This window comes from Charadrius vociferus, unplaced genomic scaffold, assembly GCF_000708025.1.
Source record: "Charadrius vociferus isolate BGI_N301 unplaced genomic scaffold, ASM70802v2 scaffold163, whole genome shotgun sequence".
Taxonomy (NCBI): Eukaryota; Metazoa; Chordata; class Aves; order Charadriiformes; family Charadriidae; genus Charadrius; species Charadrius vociferus.
In genome coordinates this window covers 12,183,216-12,203,748 of record NW_009648332.1, presented here as the reverse complement: position 1 = coordinate 12,203,748, position 20,533 = coordinate 12,183,216, and the positions used below count along the sequence as shown (strand labels likewise).

General features: G+C 39.2%; 2 protein-coding genes across 2 annotated transcripts in view; one reads left to right on the top strand and one right to left on the bottom strand.

Moving 5' to 3' along the window:
• Nucleotides 1-364: 364 nt before the first annotated feature.
• SPATA1 (spermatogenesis associated 1) lies at nt 365-18,664 on the bottom strand. The gene is made up of 13 exons (XM_009884880.1): nt 18,629-18,664; nt 17,608-17,714; nt 12,113-12,230; nt 9,909-9,962; nt 9,480-9,810; nt 9,161-9,368; nt 7,388-7,516; nt 7,177-7,237; nt 6,080-6,194; nt 5,152-5,277; nt 3,480-3,649; nt 1,399-1,497; nt 365-469 (listed from the first exon to the last, which is right to left on the bottom strand). Exons 1-13 carry the CDS (start codon nt 18,662-18,664, stop codon nt 365-367), a joined length of 1,659 nt encoding a protein of 552 aa, XP_009883182.1.
• GNG5 (guanine nucleotide binding protein (G protein), gamma 5) overlaps nt 18,663-20,533 on the top strand; it is a 3,305-nt gene continuing 1,434 nt past the window's right edge. Inside the window, exon 1 of the mRNA XM_009884879.1 lies at nt 18,663-18,698. Within this exon, the coding sequence (XP_009883181.1) occupies nt 18,663-18,698 (36 nt within the window). The remainder of the gene's footprint in view (nt 18,699-20,533) is intronic.

The following is a 20,533-nucleotide window of genomic DNA, read 5'->3' as shown; positions in this document are numbered from 1 at the left end:
GTTACAGATTATAGGTTTATTTGCTTAGTAGGTATTTTGTTAATGAACGAACATCAGCATACTAATGTTATGTTACACAATTCACTAATTTGCACTTTTAAATAACTTGGCTTTGTTTTAAACACATTACTAGGTTAAACTATATGTTTAAGTAGCTGACTAATCATAGTAAGAGTGAGATTTAAAAGAAGTAAGCTGCAGTACCTCAGTAGCCTGGTATACGAATTCCACAACATTTATACAGTTGATGTCTTTTTACAAGATAACTTCAAGAACATACAAACAAATGCTCTGAAACTCTGAGCTTCTATATACATTACAGAGCTTCTGTAGACTTTACAGATGTTACAGTCATGTCATCCTCTTAAATTTCTGATTTTCTGGACTGGAGAATTAAAGCTGAATGAATCTTCTTCTGTATCAGTTCCGCTCTCAAGGCTCGTAAATCAGATGCTGCCTGCTTTCTCATCTGCAGAAGAACCAGTAATTTAAGCAACTGCAATTTAAGGAAGTTTTTGGAGTTGACATGCATATGGGTTTATATGACCAAGATTGAATTTTATACAAGATGGCTGAATACAGAATAGATCTTTCATCTTTAAAATTTTAGATGTCTAATTATATAGCCTAGTTCTAGCACTGCTTTCTTCTGTACTTTGCCTTGGTGTTTTTTAAGAGACAACTGTCAAATTCATTGTTCTTTCCACTCCTTGTTATACAATGGAGAAGGCATGATGAGTACATCCATCCTAGATGTTTTGGGTTTGTGGGGCAAGGTTTTGGTAGTCGGAGGCTACTGGGGCGGCTTCTGTAAGAAGGTGCTAGAAGCTTCCCCCGTGTCCGATAGAGCCAATGCCAGCCAGCTCCAAGATGGACCAGTTGCTGGCCAAGGCCAAGCCCCTCACCAATGGTGGTAGCGGCTCTGGGATAACATATTTAAGAAGGGGAAAAAAGTTACTGTGCAATACAGCAACTGCATCTGGAGAGAGGAGTGAGAATATGTGAGAGAAACAAAGTCAGTGAAGAAGAAGGGGGAGGAGGTGCTCCAGGCGCCGGAGCAGAGAGTCCCCTGCAGCCGTGGTGAAGACCATGGTGAGGCAGGTTGTTCCCCTGCAGCCCATGGACGTCCACAGTGGAGCAGATATCCACCTGCAGCCCATGGAGCACCCCGTGCCAGAGCAGGTGGATGCCCATACATATAAAATCATCTAATAATAACCTGGTGTTCTGGGGTAATTTGGCTCACGTGATAAAGTTACAATGACAACTAACACCATAAAACTAACAGTATAAAACAATAACTGGTTAACAAATATTTACATCATCTAATGTTTGGGAAATCTAAGGTTTTTTTATACATAGTATCATTTCGACTGTTTTAATTAAAAGGCAGAGTACCTTAATTTCTATTACGAGTTTCATTTTTGTATCATCCAGCTTCCGCCTCAGTTGATCAAGTTCATGCTGCACTGTAGTAATCCGGATGATTGTGTAATTCTGTATGAAACAATAACAATACCACCAAAACTTCACATGCAGCATTAGTGCATCTCTTCATTCTGAGTGTTACTTCACCACTCAGAAACAATCCTCTAAACTCTTTCCAAATCCCCTGCTTTCTTCCAGACCTTAATACATGTTGGGCAGCCTGCTCTCCAAGAGCTACTCTGACAGCCCTTCAGCTGGGTGCGGAGGTTCTTCCACTCCCTATTGCTTTGGGAAGTTAAGATCCAGATCAGATCTCCTGCGTAACAGCACACTGTTTTGCAATTATCTTTTATGGCTACTCCCCATTTATAATACAAAGCCATACTTCAAATCGTGTGCTTTTTCTCTCACAGTCTTAGCATCGCTCTGTCACAGTACATTTATTGATGAGATTGCTACACTCATGTAATGTTTAGTGCAGATAAACCCCTGGTTATACAGCACGTCATTTCAGCAGTAGCTGGGGGTGGGCCTATCTTTGAATTAACCTATAAAACTAAAATTAATGTTTTCGAAATGCAGGTTCTGATACCGAGCTCGTATAAGTCAGCTGTAGTCCCTTGAAGTCAGTAACGCTAAGGGATGGGAGTGTGCACATGGTAATCTCTTGATGTTCCAAGCCTTTCAAAATGCTAATAAACTGCCATAAATGATGCGATAAAGTTGCCCTTACAAGGAGTCATTATGTGATATCTGCAGCCGCTCATCTCTGAGCTCCTGCCTTAAGCTTCTCCCCGCCCAGGGGCGCAGCTGCCTGCACACAAGGGTCCAAGTCCCAGCTCCGACACTGCACAGCTGTGTAACCCCGCTCAGACCACTGAGAAAGCAGGAAAGATACACAGTCATGCAGGGAAAAAAACAGGCAGGGCTGTCAGACTAGTTGGGGGGCTACTGAGGAATCATCGTGTTGTTGGGTTGAGTCACCAGTGCGGACAAAGCTGATGGAAGAGGGGAAACCAGTGACAGCAGGATCTGTTTGCCAGAGCCTGACCCTTCCCGCCTGACCGCTGCCTGCCTGGCCAGCCGAGGCGCCTCACGTAGCACACAGCTTCCGAGGGGTGGAGAGCACACTCGTCCTTAGCCTAATAGCTCATTAAATCCTGGCTGTCTTCTCTGTGTCCTGGCCAACAAACAACTGCTGTATGCATGTGAAGTTGTGCATATCCTTCACATAAGGCCTCTTTGTGCCTAGCTGGAAAGACTGAAAAAAAAATGGTATTGCCTCCAAAAGGAGCAATAACATATCTGAACACAGCTAGTAATTTAAAGCAATATGAACCATATTAATATTTTTACATTGTAGATATTTATATTGAGATAGCTCAAATAATACACATTTGTATACAATATACACTTTTGGATTGTATATACACCCTCCCACCTTTCAGATACAAGAAAGGGACTTTTTTTTCCCCTAGTCTAGCTTCAGATTAGCCAACAGACTTGCTTCCACTAATGCATTTAGAAAATTAGAGATACAACTATTGGGAATGGTGTTTCCTCCTTTTATTTTACCTTTTCTTTTTTTCATTCCTCTCTGAACTTCCCATGATTTGACACCAACAACATAACATGAGACTCGCAGTTGTACAATAGTTCAGGCACAACCATTCTAACAACCTCAGAGATGTTTCTTGTCCTCCAAACACAATTATAATTCATTACCTCTGTACATGAAATTTGGGATGCTGAGAACAATATATAGTTGAACAATTCATTAATCATACTGAACAAAAGGGGATTTTGTTATGAGAAGGTATTGTACAACCACAAAGGTGAAAGAATCAAATTCTCAGCCTCAAGCACTTCTTCAGTCTTTTTGAGAAGAACGGGCTGAAGTAATTCTATACCTCAGATCATTGAGGGATATTTGGCTGTTAAAGCTAGTTTACAAGTCATTGGTTGGTGATGAATTTGTTACTTTAATTTATATTTTATAAAAAAAAAAACAGGCTGTGTAAAGAGAGAGATTAAATAATACAAGCAAATACCTTGGAGTTTGTCATATTGTTTGGTCGTTTTCGGCTATCTCTGGCTTCCAATTGCAAGAGTAATTTCTGGTGGTAAAGCTCTAAATCTTGTCGCAGTTTGTTCAAAGCGTCCTCCAGTGAAACTGTAGCTTTCTTAGTTTCAAAGTACTTCTTTTTCCATTCCTCACGAGCTACACAGGAAAACAGTAATACTGTTTGGTCTTATTCATCTTATCATAAGGTCTATTGAAGACAGTAATGACCAGCTGATCTCACAAGATTCAGTTGGCCAATACATGCATTAAAACATGGCAGTAGGTTTCTTTAAAAAAAGCAATTAGTGAAAATCTTCATTAAAATTATATTCACTATAAATGCAACTGAATTTTCATAGAATCATAGAGTAGTTTGGGTTGGAAAGGACCTTTAAAGACCATGTAGTCCAACCTCCTCTGCAATGAGCAGGGATATCTTCAACTAGATCAGGTTGCTCCCATCCGACCTGACCTTGAATGGTTCCAGGACTATATGGAATGGAAAGTGACTGTCAGCATGGCAATCTCAGGAGGATATTAAATACAGACTGGACCACTGTTCCTACAGAATGTGCTCTTCCCTTCATACCGTATGAAGAAACATACTTGAAATGCACTTACTTACCGAACTCTACAAGTCTGATAAAAATAATTCAGAGGCAGAGATGCTTCTTAAAGAACCTGCAGAAGCTGTTTGAATCCTTGTGAAACAACCTGCATTTTACCTAACTGGAAAACATAATTTCAGACAATGCAGGAGTCATTTAGGGCTTATCTCAGCAGGGTAAATTAGTTTGCCTTGCAGCTCCACGCTACTACGGATTCACTACTTCAAATACCCAAGTTTGGGTTTTTTATATACAACTTCACCATGCTGCAGAGTGCAGCGTAGCCATGCCCTTGGAGAATAACTGGAAGAATTGGTTTGCCTTCTCCTTTCGACAGAGCTACTAAAAATAGTTAAGACTCCTAGCGATTTAGGTGTATTTAAGTACAAAGAGAACGCTCTCAGAACATCAAAGTGACTAAACCTCATGTCTGTATAACCGGAATGTGACTTAGGGAGGATAGATTAAGTATAAACTTGAAAATAATTTTACAAAGAAAATTTGGGTGGGATTTCAATGAGAATTTTACCTTGTCAAAACCCAAGGTTTGTTAAGCTTGTCACAGCAGGTTTGTAACCTCCATGCCATAAGCTGAATACCATTAGATAGGAGGAAGATGATAGGAGGAATTTTATGATTCTGTCAAGAAAAAGTATTACGCTGGCAATTTGACTAGAAGCCCTATCAACACAGTAAAATCCTCTTTAGGACCAGCTAAAGGCAGGTTTAGAATATGTCAGCTGTCCTGGGCCTCAAACAGTGGAGCGGCGTGCAGTAGCTTTCTGGGCACTATATGTACATGGAACATGACTTGAATGATTTATAAAAGGCGGGATGTTTTTAGATTTATAAGATTGCCACAAAAAAAGTGGAAGGAAACATTGCAACCTTGAATCTGTCCATCATGCTATCACACAAATGAGCCTTCTCGGAGCTATCGGTTAGCAAACTGCTCTCTCTCTGTAATTAAGCTCACTGACACGGAGACAAACATTGGTTTCAGTGTCATTTGTCAATCACTCCAAATTCCAAAATAAACTAAAAGTGTACCGTGGTATCTTCTCAGCTTATTTTGTTCCAGCAGCCCCTTAGCTTTTTTGACCAGTTCTTCTCTAGTTTTCTCCATATGCCTTCTATCTTTCTTCATTTGTTGCAATTGTTCTACCATCTTGCTTTCTAAAGATATTACAATTATATTTAGCAAGCATGTGGATACTGTAAATAGCAAGGATCAATCAAGATTTTTGTAAGGCACCCACCATAAATCATGCCAAAAGCTCTGTCAGAACAGGCAGTAGAAATTCTTTCATTTAATAAACTACCTCTAACTTTTTGAAATGGCTGGTATATTAGAAAAAAGTGAGAAATCCAGCATGCATCTAGGCATTCATACACGCACACAAACAAGTAAGCACCCTTTTATATGCCTAGACAATGTATGACTAAAGCTAGTATATTCAAGATCTAGATGCACTGCAAACAAGCCTCCAAAAGACTATTTCCTGCTTAAAAGACTTTGTGATATAAACTGTAGCAAAATCTTGCCTTAAACTCCAGCTTGTCATAGGCAGGATAGTATCTCAGATTTTCATTAGCCTGCAACAATAGGTTAATCACTTATCTTCTTCCTATCCTCCTCCTTCTCCACCACAGCAGAGAATCCTCAGCAATACTACTAGTGGTTTTCTTTGCTACGTTCTCACTTGAGCCAGAAGTACTTCATCTGATCTCCCTTCTTTTCTCCTTCCATACCCAAGTCCACAAACTGGGCTTCTAGCTAGCACTGGGAACCTGCTATGCTCTATGAACAGCCCATGCAATTATAAATGCCTGGAATTTTCCAACCACAAATTAAAATTTGTAATAATACAGTGAATAAATGTATTTACAAATTCTTCCATAAAATAGGTATTTCTGTCTTCGCTGACTACTGATTAAATGTTCACTTCCCTTCAATTTCCTGGAATCATATACTCACTTGCTCCCTGAATTGCAGGAACTTGAGCTGGATTTACAGAAAGTGCCAGAAAAGGTGGACTAGGAGGTGAAATATATTCTTTTTGACAAGTATGATTTTTCTTGCTTTTATCTGCCTATAGAGTCAGAAGACAGAACTATAAGTACATAACTCATAATCCTGAATCGTTACATTAGACATATGCCCTGAATGTGGCCTGAGTGAATGGAAGGGCTAAATTTGAATTCTGCATATAAGCTTTTTTATTGTGTTACCAGTACTAAATGACAACTAAATTACAAACAGATGGACCTCTGCAAATAAAATCAGGACACTGAACACTTACATCACAGAGAACATATGGACAAAAATGTAGACTATTGCTAATTGTTCTTGTCCATACCCATAACCCCACAAGTTACTGGCACTCCCATGCAAGACCAGGAATAACAGGCCTTAAAACTGGCTCATTGCTTACGAAGTTTGGACTGCCAGTTTCTAAAATAAAAGTTATAGTAGCAGATTTTCAATTTCATTATTATTTTCATAAGACTACACTACAATCACTTCTGCGCCAGAGCTCACAGGTGACAGTTAATAGTGACAGCTATTACGCTGTATCATTGCATGTGGGTGCTGAGTTTTCCTAAATGTGGTCTTGCTCTGATCCTATGACTATATCATTCGTATGTTTTAAAGGATTTTATAGTTTTTAATCAGAAGTTTCGCTCGGCTTGAGAGAAGACAAATATATCCCATAGGAAATATGAAATTGTCATCAATAAAACCAATAAAAAGTTACTGTCAAGAAACTGTAAAAAAAAAAGCGCTAACATTAATAAGACTGAGATAGTTATTGTATATCTAGTTCCTATTAAATTATAACCAGAGGTATAATTTCTGATGATTTCATTGTTTAGAACTAGAGTTGATTTTTCATTAGTAAATCTGCTGAGTAGCAGTGCATGAATTGACTTTTCTCAATTACTTTCAAACCCACATTTGAGCATTTCGTATTTCTAATGAGTTACCTGTCTTATAAAATTAGACTATTTCTAGGTGGAGGACTACGTTTATTGCTTCAGATTACTAACAATATGTTACCTTGAAAAACACACCTGATTATCCATTTTTTCACCAGGAACAGCTACAGACTTGCTAGTTCTGTATTGCTGCAAGCTAAAGATAAAATCAAAACAGCAAGTGAAAATTCATGTAATGAAACGAGGTTTTTCCCCATTTTCTTTCATTTATTTTAAGTCTGTAAAATCAGTTTCTAGCTATGAATTAATATTATCCATTATTTTAGCAAAATCATTATATACTAACCTTTGGGTTTTGTGTACATATTCTGTGGTTTGGTCTTCCATTATTTTAAGAATTTCAGCATCCCGTGTTCTGTCTCTCCTTAGTTCGGTATCTTTTTGGTGGTCATTATTTTCCATGTTTGTTAGTTCTGTGACAGGATAGTGATGATCAAAATATATAAATTACATTCACAAAATTCAAGCTGTTTTGACTGTCAATGCCTGGACTTTCCACCCTGTATTAGAAATTCAGTGAATCAATCCAATAATGTTATCTCTGGTGTTTGGAAATGTGTGAATAACAGAGGAAAGAAATAAAGAAAAAGAGAATTTTGTTTTGAGAATTTCTATCTAACTAATTCTTGGTAACTAGTACAAGAAACACTATCACAGATAAGGAAGCCACATAATTATTTCACCTTCCCTAAACTAATTCTGTATCTAACAATTTCTGCCTTTCAGAGCCAAATGTTTTGCATTTATATGTTAATGAATAAATGTTATCTGCTTTAAAATATATACAATAAATACTTCAAAAGAAAATTACTGACAGACTTCACCTTTAGTACCACAAAATACTACTTCCTTCACCATTCTAAATAAAGTTCCGGAAAACTTTCAGTTCTTTAGAGATATATATTTGTATATTGAACAGTCTCATACTTCATATCAGGTAACATGATGATAGAGAGACAAAGCTATTTTTGACAGATGATGACTGGAAACTGAAATTACTGAAAAGTCATCCACAAAAGCCTTTTCTAATACACTCTCCAGACATGTCTCATATTCAAATTTTTGTTTTTCTTACTCAAAGTGTGGGATATCCAGAAAATAATTCTAACTGAGATCTGTAAGGTGCCCATACCTATGAAAATTTGAATATTGCCTCATTTAATAATTACTCATTAAAAATTTGTGATAGAATAAACATCATCTTTTTTACATTAACTGTAAAATTCTACTCAAATATTAAGACTTATCTTTCAAAAGTATTTCCTCAAAAGCAATTTATGTTATAATTTTGATGCTAATATAGCATTAGTCATACAAATCCAATTGAAATGTGTCAGTCATTTCTTTCTTGGTAATCACTAAAAATTAGGAATATTAAGAACATTATATAACCTTTCAGGGACTTAATGGCCCTCAGTATCCATAACACATGCCATTTTAAAGGAAGAAGTAGTTAATCGATCTCTTCCAAACAACATTTTCTATTTTGGCACAGAAATGTTATCTAGTTAATGTGTGCTTTAAACCCCTCCATACTTTTGCACTATTTTCATTGTAGTCTGCTCAAGTTCTCTCACTTCTCAGTTTTAGGAATGTCACTATTCAATAGCATAGAAATAAACATTATAAGGAGGGAGGGGTAGAAACGCTTCCTCTTCAGTAGTAATGTAGCCATGTATAAGAGGACAATGAAAATTGAAGGGAATAAATACTTTCCTTGATATTCTGATAACAGGACTTTTTTTCATTTAAAACTGCTGTTGAATTATGGAATCATTATCCTCCAATCTTTACAGTAGCTGCTCAGTAAATTTTTTTCAGATAATGTTTCCCTATATCAGAACACAGTGATAAAGGACTCCTTCAAATTAAAAATTATTATTTAAAAAAATAGAATACTGTTCTGATAGCAATATTCCAACTCATGCTTTAACTATAGTTTTCTTAAAACTTAGCTTTACTCTGCCAACTTTCTAAAAAGCATGCTTTAGCACAAAGATGACAATGAACAGTTGTACCTTTTTGATATTTAATGTGATTTGGGGGTGTTTGGTTATTCTGGCCTTGTTCATTACTGTGGTCTACAGGCAGAGTAAAAGCAGTTTCTTTGGCTCTGTCATTCCACTTAGGAGTGCTATGCTCTTTTTGATCCTGGCTGAGATGATTTTGCTCAGGGGTCTGTAATACCGTATCACGCTTTCCAGACTCCCAATCTGCAGGATTTGAATGACTTGATCTGAAGAGAGATCCATTGGATCCATTTTCATCTGCATAACAATTATTAGAAAACAGAAATATTATTTTATTGTAAATGTTAACAATAATATTTATTCTTCTCCTCCTTCATCATCATCCTTCACTACATTGGTTAAACTCACCTTTTTCTCTAAACTGTATCTGTTTTTCCTGAATCCTGTTGCTATAGTCTTGCTTATGTTTTGCAGGCAAAACTGGAACAGGTTCTTTCTCACCCCATTCCATGGGACTGTGCACTTCCTGATTTTCTAGCTTATCACTGCTTTGTATGCTTTCTAAAAATTGGTTGCTCTTTTCAGGATTTTTTGGGGGAAGACTGGATAATCTTGATCCATGATCAAACCTATTAGCTTCTGCATTAAAGTGATGTCTTTGTTGAGTTGATGATGATAATGGATAAACATCTTCAAAGTATTCCACTCCAGGTAACAAATATAATTCAGGATAAAGTGCCTAAAATATGCAGTATATTCATCAGACAGGACAAAAGAAGAAATGTGCAATGTGAAACGCTTCTGAAAATGATACCTTAAAAGCCATTCAATACATACATAAGGAGGAGCAAATGACTCCAGTTCCAGTTCTGCTTCTTGCTTTGCCTTCACCTTGGGAGATAAAGAATGGAAGCATAACCAATAAAATACTTTTTTATCAATAATGTTGCATATAATTTAATTTCTATATTCTGTTATCATCTTTACATACTACATTTTTTCTTAACCAGCACTATCTTCTGTAATGGCCTGATGCGGAAGAAGGATCACACACTACTATTCTGTTTTCTGACATGGCACTGAAACTTTGTCTATTTTTCAAAATCCCAACCAGACCCACAGGAGTACATGGACGTACCGCATAATTTGTTATATCCTTTGCACTCTCTCTTATGGTTCAAAGGACCTGATTCAACAGTCATAGCAGAAGACAGCCTTAGACTGTCTTCACCAAGTTGCTTCAAGCTGAATCTGGATGGACATGCTGAGTGTCACACAATTTTCGCTATTCAACTGATACAATATTGCAAAATATTTAATGTACATAGGAAAAAAAAATATTTACTACTCTCCTATGTCTTCTTGTATTTATTGTTTCTCTTGATATTCTTTGTGTGACATACACTCTCAGATTTCAACAGTCATCCTAAAAACAAAGTCTAAAATAACCAATGTACGTTTGAAAGATGTACTCCAACAGAACAAATATATATATATATATCTGAGCTTACATTTAAATAATGAAATTGAACTAAACATGGGGCCAAATTCTGTTCTGAATAATGGCCAGGCAATGCCATTGATTCACTGTTAGAGACACAGGCTATATGCAAGAAAAGTAAGAGCAAATGAACACAATTTTGGTCTACGTTTATTTTTCACTTAAAGACCCTTACTTGTAAGTAGGGTACAGCTCTTAGTACTGCTTACACTGTTACTGTTGCGAAACAGAAGACTGGGGCGTGGGGGAAAACACTCAACAAATATTTGATCATTGAGATGTAATTCACTGAGGTTACCATGACCCTAAACAACAAATAAACCAGTTAGTTGGTTTATTGCTTTACACTTCGTTATGAAGTTAAACATAAAGCAACAGTAAATAGCCCAAATTAAAATTATATCTGTCACTAAAAATCTTCACTTGTATCTACCAATATCTTTAATTCTCTATTAAAGAAAAATATTTTATTAAATGCCTGACATTCTGAAGGAGGTTGGAAAATTTCTTCATTTATCTCAGAACTAGGAGTGGGGAAGAAAATACACCATCTTACTTCTTATGATCCAGTTAAAAACAGCTCAGTTCTTTGAAGACATGTGTATGTTTTCAGATTCATATTGTGTCAGAGTCTTTAAGCTTCTCTTCAAATTTTTCCACCTAGTTTTTGCACATTACTTAGTATTTATTCTACTCTCTTGTGTGGGTAATTTTAGTGATAACTCAACTACAAATGAAATAAAGAATAAAGAATAAATGCATAAAGAACAAATTTCCAGCTTGTAATTACTTTCCAAATCCGTGAGAAAGAGGTGAAATGAGAAGTGAAAAAAAGTATTCTATACTTAGGTATATCACTTAAGCCTTTGTGTATTACACTAACAAACTTTCAGTTGGACTAATTTTCAGGTTTACTTAATCTTTAGCCATAGTTTGTAAAATATACATATATAGAGAATGAACGTGAGGAACAGTTACAATTCAGAGATGCAGGTTTTTGATTACACAAATCTCAGGCTGTATTACTGGACTAACTAGTGGAACACAAATGTACATCGAGAGAAGTTTTCCTTCAGATACTGACCTTTAAAGGCTTCTGGGCAGGTCACAGGAAAAACCATTAGAGGAACTCTGCCTTACTCAGCTTCCATTGCAAATTCCTTAAGTGCCATATTCCCAACCACGTACTGGTAACAATGACCTCAGGGGGATTTTTTTTTTTAATGCAACAGGATTTGCAGATTTGTCATATTTAATCCATTGACTTATCAAAACTAGCATCTTTTCACTGGATGGCGACTAATTACATCTGATGCTTTAAAGGATGTTTCTAAAACACCTGTCCAGCTGTGCCTTTGTATTTGGGGAAGTAGATGTGCTCTGACAAGAGCTTATGCTGCAGCATGTTTAAAAACAAAGGCTAACAGTGCACCTAAAGTTATCTCTGTTTTCTTGCGATATTATCTAATCTGCAGGAACGAAATCTGTGGTTTACATCACAAAGCAGAAGAGCACTAAAGAAAAAAAAATATTAACTTACCACTGCTAGTTTTTTCCCAATGCATTTTAAAAATTTGAATTTATCTGCAACTGCAGCTCCACCCAGGTATTCTCCAAGCTTCTCACGTAGCACTCTTAATGTGATGTGAGGAGACACCCTAGAATGTTGTTATTCATTAATACATCTGTAAGATCAAATAATGATGGCTAGTTCATAGAATCATAGAATGGTTTGGGTTGTAAGGGACCTTAAATATCATCTAGTTCCAAGCCCCCTGCCATGGGCAGGGACACCTCCCACTAGACCAGATTGCTCAAAGTCCCATTCCACCTGTCCTTGAACACTTCCAGGATGGGGCATCTACTTCTCTGGGCAATCCGCTCCAGTGTCTCACCACCCTCATAGTGAAAAATTTCTTCCTAATATCTAGTCTAAATCTACCCTCTTTCAATTTAAAACTGTTAGCCCCTGTCCTATCACTACATGCCCTTGTAAAAAGTCCCTCTCCAGCTTTCTTGTAGGCCCCCTTTAGGCACTGGAAGGCCACTATAAGGTCTCCCTGGAACCCTCCCTCCTCCAGGCTGAATAACCCCAATTCTCTCAGCCTGTCTTCATAGGAGAGATGCTTCAGCCCTCTGAACATCTTTGTGGCCCTCCTCTGGACCCACTCCAACAGGTCCATGTCTTCTGGGGGCCCCAGAGTTGGACGCAGTACTCAGGTGGGGTCTCACAAGAGTGCAGTAAAGAGGGAAAATCACCTCCCTCGACCTGCTGGCCATGCTGCTTTTGATGCAGCCCAGGATGCAGTTGGCTTTCTGGGCTGTGAGCGCACATTGCCGGCTCATGTTGAGCTTCTCAGCAATCAACACCCTCAAGTCCTTCTCCTCAGGGCTGCTCTCAATCCATTCTCCACCCAGCTTGTATTTGTGCTTGGAATTGCCCCAACCCACGTGCAGGACCCTGCACTTGGCCTTGCCAAACTTGATGATGTTTGCACAGGCCCACCTCTCCAGCCTGTCTAGGTCCCTCTGAATGGCATCCCTTCCCTCCAGCGTATTTAGTGCTCCACACAGCTTGGTGTCGTTGCCAAACTTGATGAGGGTGCACTCAATCCCGCTGTCCGTGTTGCCAACAAAGATGTTAAACTGTGCTGGTCCAAATACCAACCCCTGAGGAACACCACTTGTCACTGGTCTCCACTTAGACATTGAGCCGTTGACCACAACTCTTTGAGTGCAACCGTCCAGACAATTCCTCATTCGCCAAGTGGTCCATCCACCAATCCATGTCTCTCCAATTTAGATACAAGGATGTCACCCGGGACAGGGTCAAATGCTTTGCATAAGTCCAGGTAGATAACATCAGTTGCCCTTCCCTTATCCACTAACGCTGTAACCCCATCGTAGAAGGCCACCAAATTTGTTAGACATGATTTGCCTTTAGTGAAGCCATGTTGGCTGTCACCAATCACCTCCTTATTTTCCATATGCCTTAGCAAAGTTTCCAGGAGTATCTTCTCCATGATCTTGCCAGGCACAGAGGTGAGACTGACTGGCTTGTAGTTCCCCGGGTCTTCCTTTTTTTGCTTTCTAAAAAAAAAGGTTTCCCCTTTTCCAGTCAGTGGGAACTTCACCAAACTGCAGCGACTTCTCAAATATGATGGATAGTGGCTTAGCAACTTCATCTGCCACTTCCCTCAGGACCCACGGATGCATCTCATCTGGTCCCATGGACTTGTGCATCTTCAGGTTCCTTAGATGGTCTCGAACCTGGTGTTCTCCTACAGTGGGCAGTTCTCCATTCTCCCTGTCCCTATCTTTGCCTTTTGTGACTTGGGCAATGAGGCTAGAACACTCACCAGTGAAGACCTGAGGCAAAAAAGTCATTAAGTACCTCAGCCCTCTCCATATCCCGAGTAACCAGGTCTCCTGTTTCCTTCCGGAAAGGGCCCACATTTTCCCTAGTCTTCCTTTTACCACTAACGTACCTGTAGAAGCTTTTCTTGTTGCCCTTGATGTCCCTGGCCAGATTTAATTCTATCGGGGCTTTAGGTTTCCTTATCTGATGATCCCTGGCTGTTTGGACAATTTCTCTGTATTCTTCCCAGGCTACCTGTCCTTGCTTCCACCCTCTGTAGTCAGTAAGAGGGGGAAGACAATGCTATATACATGCTGGCTTGTGTGGACAGAATGATCAAAAATGGGAACTATGTCCTGGAACTGAACCTAATTACATATAGGCCAGAGAGTCTTGGTGTGGTAGAGTCAGAACACTGTATCACGTTATGGTAGACTGTATTACAAGGGCTGTCATAACATTAACTACCAATATTCATATTTTAGGAGCCCCACACAAAGGGAAAATACGGAAGTAGCTGAAATTTGAAAATGACTCCAGATGCTCTTGCTCATCTGCAGATGAACAACAAAAACATTGGAGACTACAATCATGCATTTCCATATAGGTGACAAAGTTTCATGGGGCCGGTCCAGGACTGTAGAACATACCCCTTCAAGCACTAAGAGCTAGAGGAGACGTCATCACTGTCCACTTTAAGTAGCAGGCACATTCCTTTGATTTTGTCTTCTCCAACACAAATTTACAGTTGGGTGTGTGCATGTGTACATGCAAACGCATTTTAAATCAAAACCAAACACTGCAGTGTGAAGATTTCCACCATAGTTTGAGGATGAGAGAGCTGACACAAATATGAATTGAATCATTTAATGTAATACTGGAAACCATGCAAATATTAAAGTAATGAGCTCAGTATAAAAATCACCATAGAATAAAAAGCATCTCCACAAAATAAAACCAAATGTGCAAGAGGCACACAAAAGCTCTGCAGCACAACATAAGCAATTCTAATTGCTCTTATGCTGTCATATAAAATAAACCAGGGAACAAATTCAGGCCTAAGACTGTTAATCACCCATGCTGATTAAGTGTTAGTAAACTACCTAGTATGATTTTGGCCCAGGCAGCTATCACTCTTCAAGCAATGCACAGACATAGCTTGGGGGATAGCACATGCCATTCTCAGTAAACAGTATAGACAAGAACATACCATCCCTTCAACTTGGACAGGTCTTCAACACTGACCTCTCAGGGTTTGTCTGCACCTTCAAACAGCCTTACATGCCTTCATTTCACACCCTAGATATGTAAAAACACGCTCAGTTTCATCTCATCAACACGTACTTCAGTGGGCTACAATGCTTCCCTTCATTATTTCAAACACCCTGGACTTAGAGGATCCTCCTCAAGATCATAAATCTGCCTTGGAGCACAGGCATGCAGCAGAGAAGACCCAGGTCTGCAGAGTAGACACATCTAGGCCACACTGCTTGGTCCCTGTACGTTTAGCTTCTCTTTATTTCTTCGCCAGCCATTTTTTGCCCACCCTTCTGCAGTTATTAACCCTCATGTCATTTATTTCAAATGTATAAAGAAGTATGTGAAAGATGGATACATAATTCAATACACATCCTTCCAAGGCCTTATGTGAGAACAGAGATGATCTATCATTCAAATATCTTTCGTTCCCAAAATTTCTTCAAGCTGATGTCTCAGACAAGATGTGCCCCTTGGATGGTCTTCTGAAACCCAAATGAAAGCTCTTTCAGGGGCAGTTCTAACACTGCACATCTTTCAGTGATAATGCCTGTCCAAACCAGCAAGGAAATCTAAATCTAAGGCATTTATGAACAGCAGGGAAAACATCTAAGTAACTATGATGTATCATGGGAGAAAATTATCTAGGTATACAGAACCTGAGATACAGCTGCTAGGAACATATAATAATATATTTCTCACTTGCTGCCACTGGCTAGCAGAAGGCTAGTCACATCCGAGTAATTTGCTTCAGGGTGTTCCTTTAAAAGTAATGCAAACTAGAGTTCATTGAAGCAATCTCATCTGGAATAACAAAAGTATGGCTTCTGTGGTGAGGAATGAGGAATAAATAAAAGATCACAGAGGCTGAGAAATAAAGTTCATGGGAACAAGAACTCAGGGCCATAGACAATTACACACTTTATTTTCCTCTAATTTCATGATTAATGGAAATAGCCTATACTTAGACCTAGGAATCCTTTGTTAAGCTGACTCAGCACTAGGATTGTTGAACTGACTGGACAGTGCTATCAACAATGTTCAAACAGCATTAGTACCAGCAAGGCTGCTGTTCCCTCTCCTGGATTATAAGAAGAGAAGTTTTTTTAATTTTTTCTGTTTTTATAAAGACAGTGATACACTGGCCAGGTGCTAGTCATTGTTAATGCTAATGTACTGCAGCACTGCATAGTACCCATAGGATAATTAATTATCAATTATTTAAGATTCATTAGCAAGCAACAAATACCCAGACAGATATAAATGCACTGAATTCAACGAGAATCCTAATTTAAGTTGATGGCTCAGAACTGAGCCTTAGTGAAATAAATTTACACTAGAGAACAGAGGGCAGTGACAGATGTCCAATCACATGAAATGATTTGAAGTTACCACTCCAGCTGTGTATTTTGCACCTCTGCTGTAGACTAGTACAGCAACCAAAATGGATACATGCACGTATTTCCTCTGGTTTTGAGCAGCCTTTCAACAAAAGAAGCTGTGAGAATGAATACATTCTGCCCCACATGCTCTTACCTGACTGCTGTCAATCTTTCCAGCTACACAGTATATTGTCTTAAGTGGACAATATGAGCCTACATTTAAATTAGTTAAAACCAATATTCCCTGCATTTTAAGCTCAATTGACAGGTTTTGCACAGAAGCAGACAAGGTGCATGTGAAAGCTCCATTTCAACACTTATCTTTACATTATTTGATTTTTCTAAACTTCTTACCACACTGGATACACACAGATTTTGTGAATAAAGTGTTTAGGAGTATAAAACAAACTTTTGAAGTTATGAAAGATTAAAACTGCAACTCTCTGTCAGGTTTGGGCCTAGGACTGGAACCTGGGGTATTCTTTCATTAAGTCCTCTAAACAGCCATCTGAGAGCACACATAGCACACAGTGTTGTGGGTAACCTCTCAGAAATACTACTGAAGAAGAAAGAAGGTATGCCAGTGGTTGCATGGGCTGTAAGGCTTCCCCTTGGGAAACACGGCTTAAGTTCTTTCTTCAGACTGAGAGTTCAGACCATCATATCCCTGTTCCTGGGAAGTGACAGGCTTTCCCATCTTCATCAAGCCACTCTGTCTTGAAGCTGGTGCGTTGCCAAAAAGAATTCAAGATTTTGATACTCAGGCTTAAGAAGACAGAAAGAATATAAAACCGTGATTTTACAACATAAATTTTTCTTCAGAAATACTTGCACTGCTCTGGAAGTGCGTTTCAACAGTCTACATGAAGGGCTGCAATGGAGCTAAGCCTGAGACAGTCCAAATGAACATAACACTAGTCATGGGCACCCCTTGCCCTCTAGAACTTTTTGGAGTACAAGTCTCTTCTGACAGATGTATTCATGCTCTGTAGAGAATAACATAAAGGAGCTACCATGTACACGAAAGATTATGCTCACCTTATAAATCCAGCCGAGATAAACTTGCTAGTAAGAGCGACAGGAATTGTATTCAGCTTGAAGTTCCACACTTCTTCTGGGACATAAAAAACATGGAGCTCCACCAACTAAATAAAGTAAGAACAGATGATCGTAACTGTAGATATATTATAATACTTGTCCTATACGCTTTGTTTTGCTTAGCTGGACTGTCAATTTCTGGAGGCAGGAATGGCTTCTTTGTTGATAGAGTCTCACTCTTCTAGCCCGTGTACTATCTGACAACGATGACTAGATAGTGAGAAGAGCGATGAGTAGAGCAATTTGTGACTGAATGCTAGCTGACAGCATCAAAATAAGTCACATTAGAACAAGCTCAACAATGGAAATGAGAGCCTATGCTTCTGCTCTATGTCACTGTGACAGCAACGGAAATAGCTTACCAAAACCAGTTGATCCTCTGGAGTGTGCCATGGGTACAAGAGAACTTCAGCTAAAATCCTACCTTTGTTCATTTCATAAAAAGTGCAAAGTCCTAAAAGCTTGATTCAAACATAATACAAAGCACCATAACTTGACCTTGCCAGCATGAAAAAAAAAATCAAAATATTTCAGACAGTTGTTAATAATATTAGCCACCTTGGAAGCACAGAAGTACTCTTGGTAATGTCTGCAACAAGGATAACTAAGCCTTCTCTGAGCAAGGTTAACTGAGGTGATTGTGTTCAAACCTATGGTAGTTGTAGGACTGTTAATGTCTGGGTCTTGATACTTTTAGCAAAAAATCAAAGTAGTGACAAGGATGATACAGTTCTGAAAAGCCTTCCCTATAACTAGAAGCCATGCAAGTAAGTGATATAAAATATTTCTGCAATTGCTGAGTTACTAAATATAAACTAGAAAAGAATGCTTTCTATATATACTATGTTAAAAGTATATTTTTGTCCTCTCAGACCTCCTAGAAGTGGTGCAGTGTCCATATTTTTTTAGTTTTATTTAGGAAATCTAAAAAATCTCTAGGGAAAAGTACAAAAACTCTCACCTGTGATGTTCGAGGTCTCATTTGATTGAACGACATGTTCATCTCTGTACTTGATCACAGTGAATGCCAGGTGGGTTTTTTAATTTTCTTTTTGATTGAAACATTCTTTAAGAATGAGTTTCATGACAACCTGTTATGAAACAAGTTACCCCATTAATTTCCTTTATTTTCATTTACTGTTCTTCTTTCCATTTATAAAAAGTTGCTTCTGTGCTGAGGCAGAAAGCTTCCAGCTAACTGCAGACAAACAGACTCTACCACACCTTCTACACAACTATCACCTAAGTAACTGGGAGAATTGCTACACCACAGCCCTGCAGCTCTAAGACCTGCCCTGGAGTATTTCCCCATAACATTTTCTCTCCTTCCATAAAAATACTTGTGTTGTATATAAATTTCTACATGACTGCACTGTGTTCCTGAAGACACAGACCACATCCCCACAAAATGGGATTCTTGCAGGGTCTAGGTTTATCTCTGATAAAGTGACAATTACTGTGAACTGAAGCCAAGCCACACACATGGCACATTGTGCTGGCCAAATGCAGTATCTCAAGGAAACTTGACTGTGCCGTGTCATGAAAATCCTTCCAGGAACTACTCTGGTTGCACCCTAACATTGTTAGGATTTTTCTCAATACTCTCACCTGAAGGCTCTTCCAGAATCTCCTTCTGATTTTTGGCCTGCTGAATGCCCTGACTGTTCTGATCACCGTAGTGGCTCTCCCTTGCACCTCTGATACTTCTAATTCACCTTTTCTTGACTGCAAGGGACCAGACCTTCCAGATGACCTTCCAGGTCTCACCCTAGCTCTGTGTGGTGGAATTAAGATCTCCTCGTGTCAGTGGGAAGCACCCACTTAAAAGGGCTCATGTCTTTACTTGCCTGTTCACAATTACACTGCAACGAGCTGTCATGAATGACCGGACCAGAACACACAGTCACTTCTCCACAGTTATTCCCAACCAAAGGCATGGCAGGGTACAGCACAAGTTCTTCTCATTAGTCCCTATATATGCAAGATGTTGCACTTTGCATTACGACATCTCACCCCATGCCATTAGTCCAGGTTTCACGGTCGTTCCTGGACACTTTCTGCAGTAAATACCCATCTCCTCTAGACTGTAGTCAAGACCCAAACATGCTGGCAAAGAGCACAGTTTGCAACTTCATAGAATCATAGAATGGTTTGGGTTGTAAGTGACCTTAAAGATCATCTAGTTCCAAGCCTCCTGCCATGGGCAGGGACACCTCCCATTACACCAGGTTGCTCAAAGCCCCATCCAGCCCGGCCTTGAACACTTCCAGGGATGGGGCACCCACAACTTCCCTGGGCAACTTGTTCCAGTGCCTCACTACCCTTAGAGTGAAAAATTTCTTCCTAATATCTAGTCTAAATCTACCCTCTTCCAGTTTGAAGCTATTACCCCTCAACCTATCACTACCTGCCCTTGCAAAAAGGCCCTCTCCAGCTTTCCTGTAGGCCCCCTTTAGGCACTGGAAATCTCCTATAAGGTCTCTCTGGAGCTTTCTCCTCTCCAGGCTGAACAACCCAAACTGTCTCAGCCCGTCCTCATATAAGAGGTGCTCCAGCCCTCTGGTCATCTTCATGGCCCTCCTCTGGACCTGCTCCAACAGGTCCACATCCTTCTCATGTTGGGGCCTCCAGTGCAGGATGTATTCATTACATCTCAAAACAAGCACCAAACTAGTAACTAACTCGGTATCAGCACCAAGATTTGCCACCTTGGTCTTAATATTGTCTTCTCATTTAATCCACTTTATAGATAAATAAGGGCAAAACTAACTTTTTCCTGTGTTTCCAGCCGATCCCCCCTTTCCCGGGCGGGAATACAGCGCTCGTAGGCGAACAGCCACGAACCACCACCACCAGTCACACACCG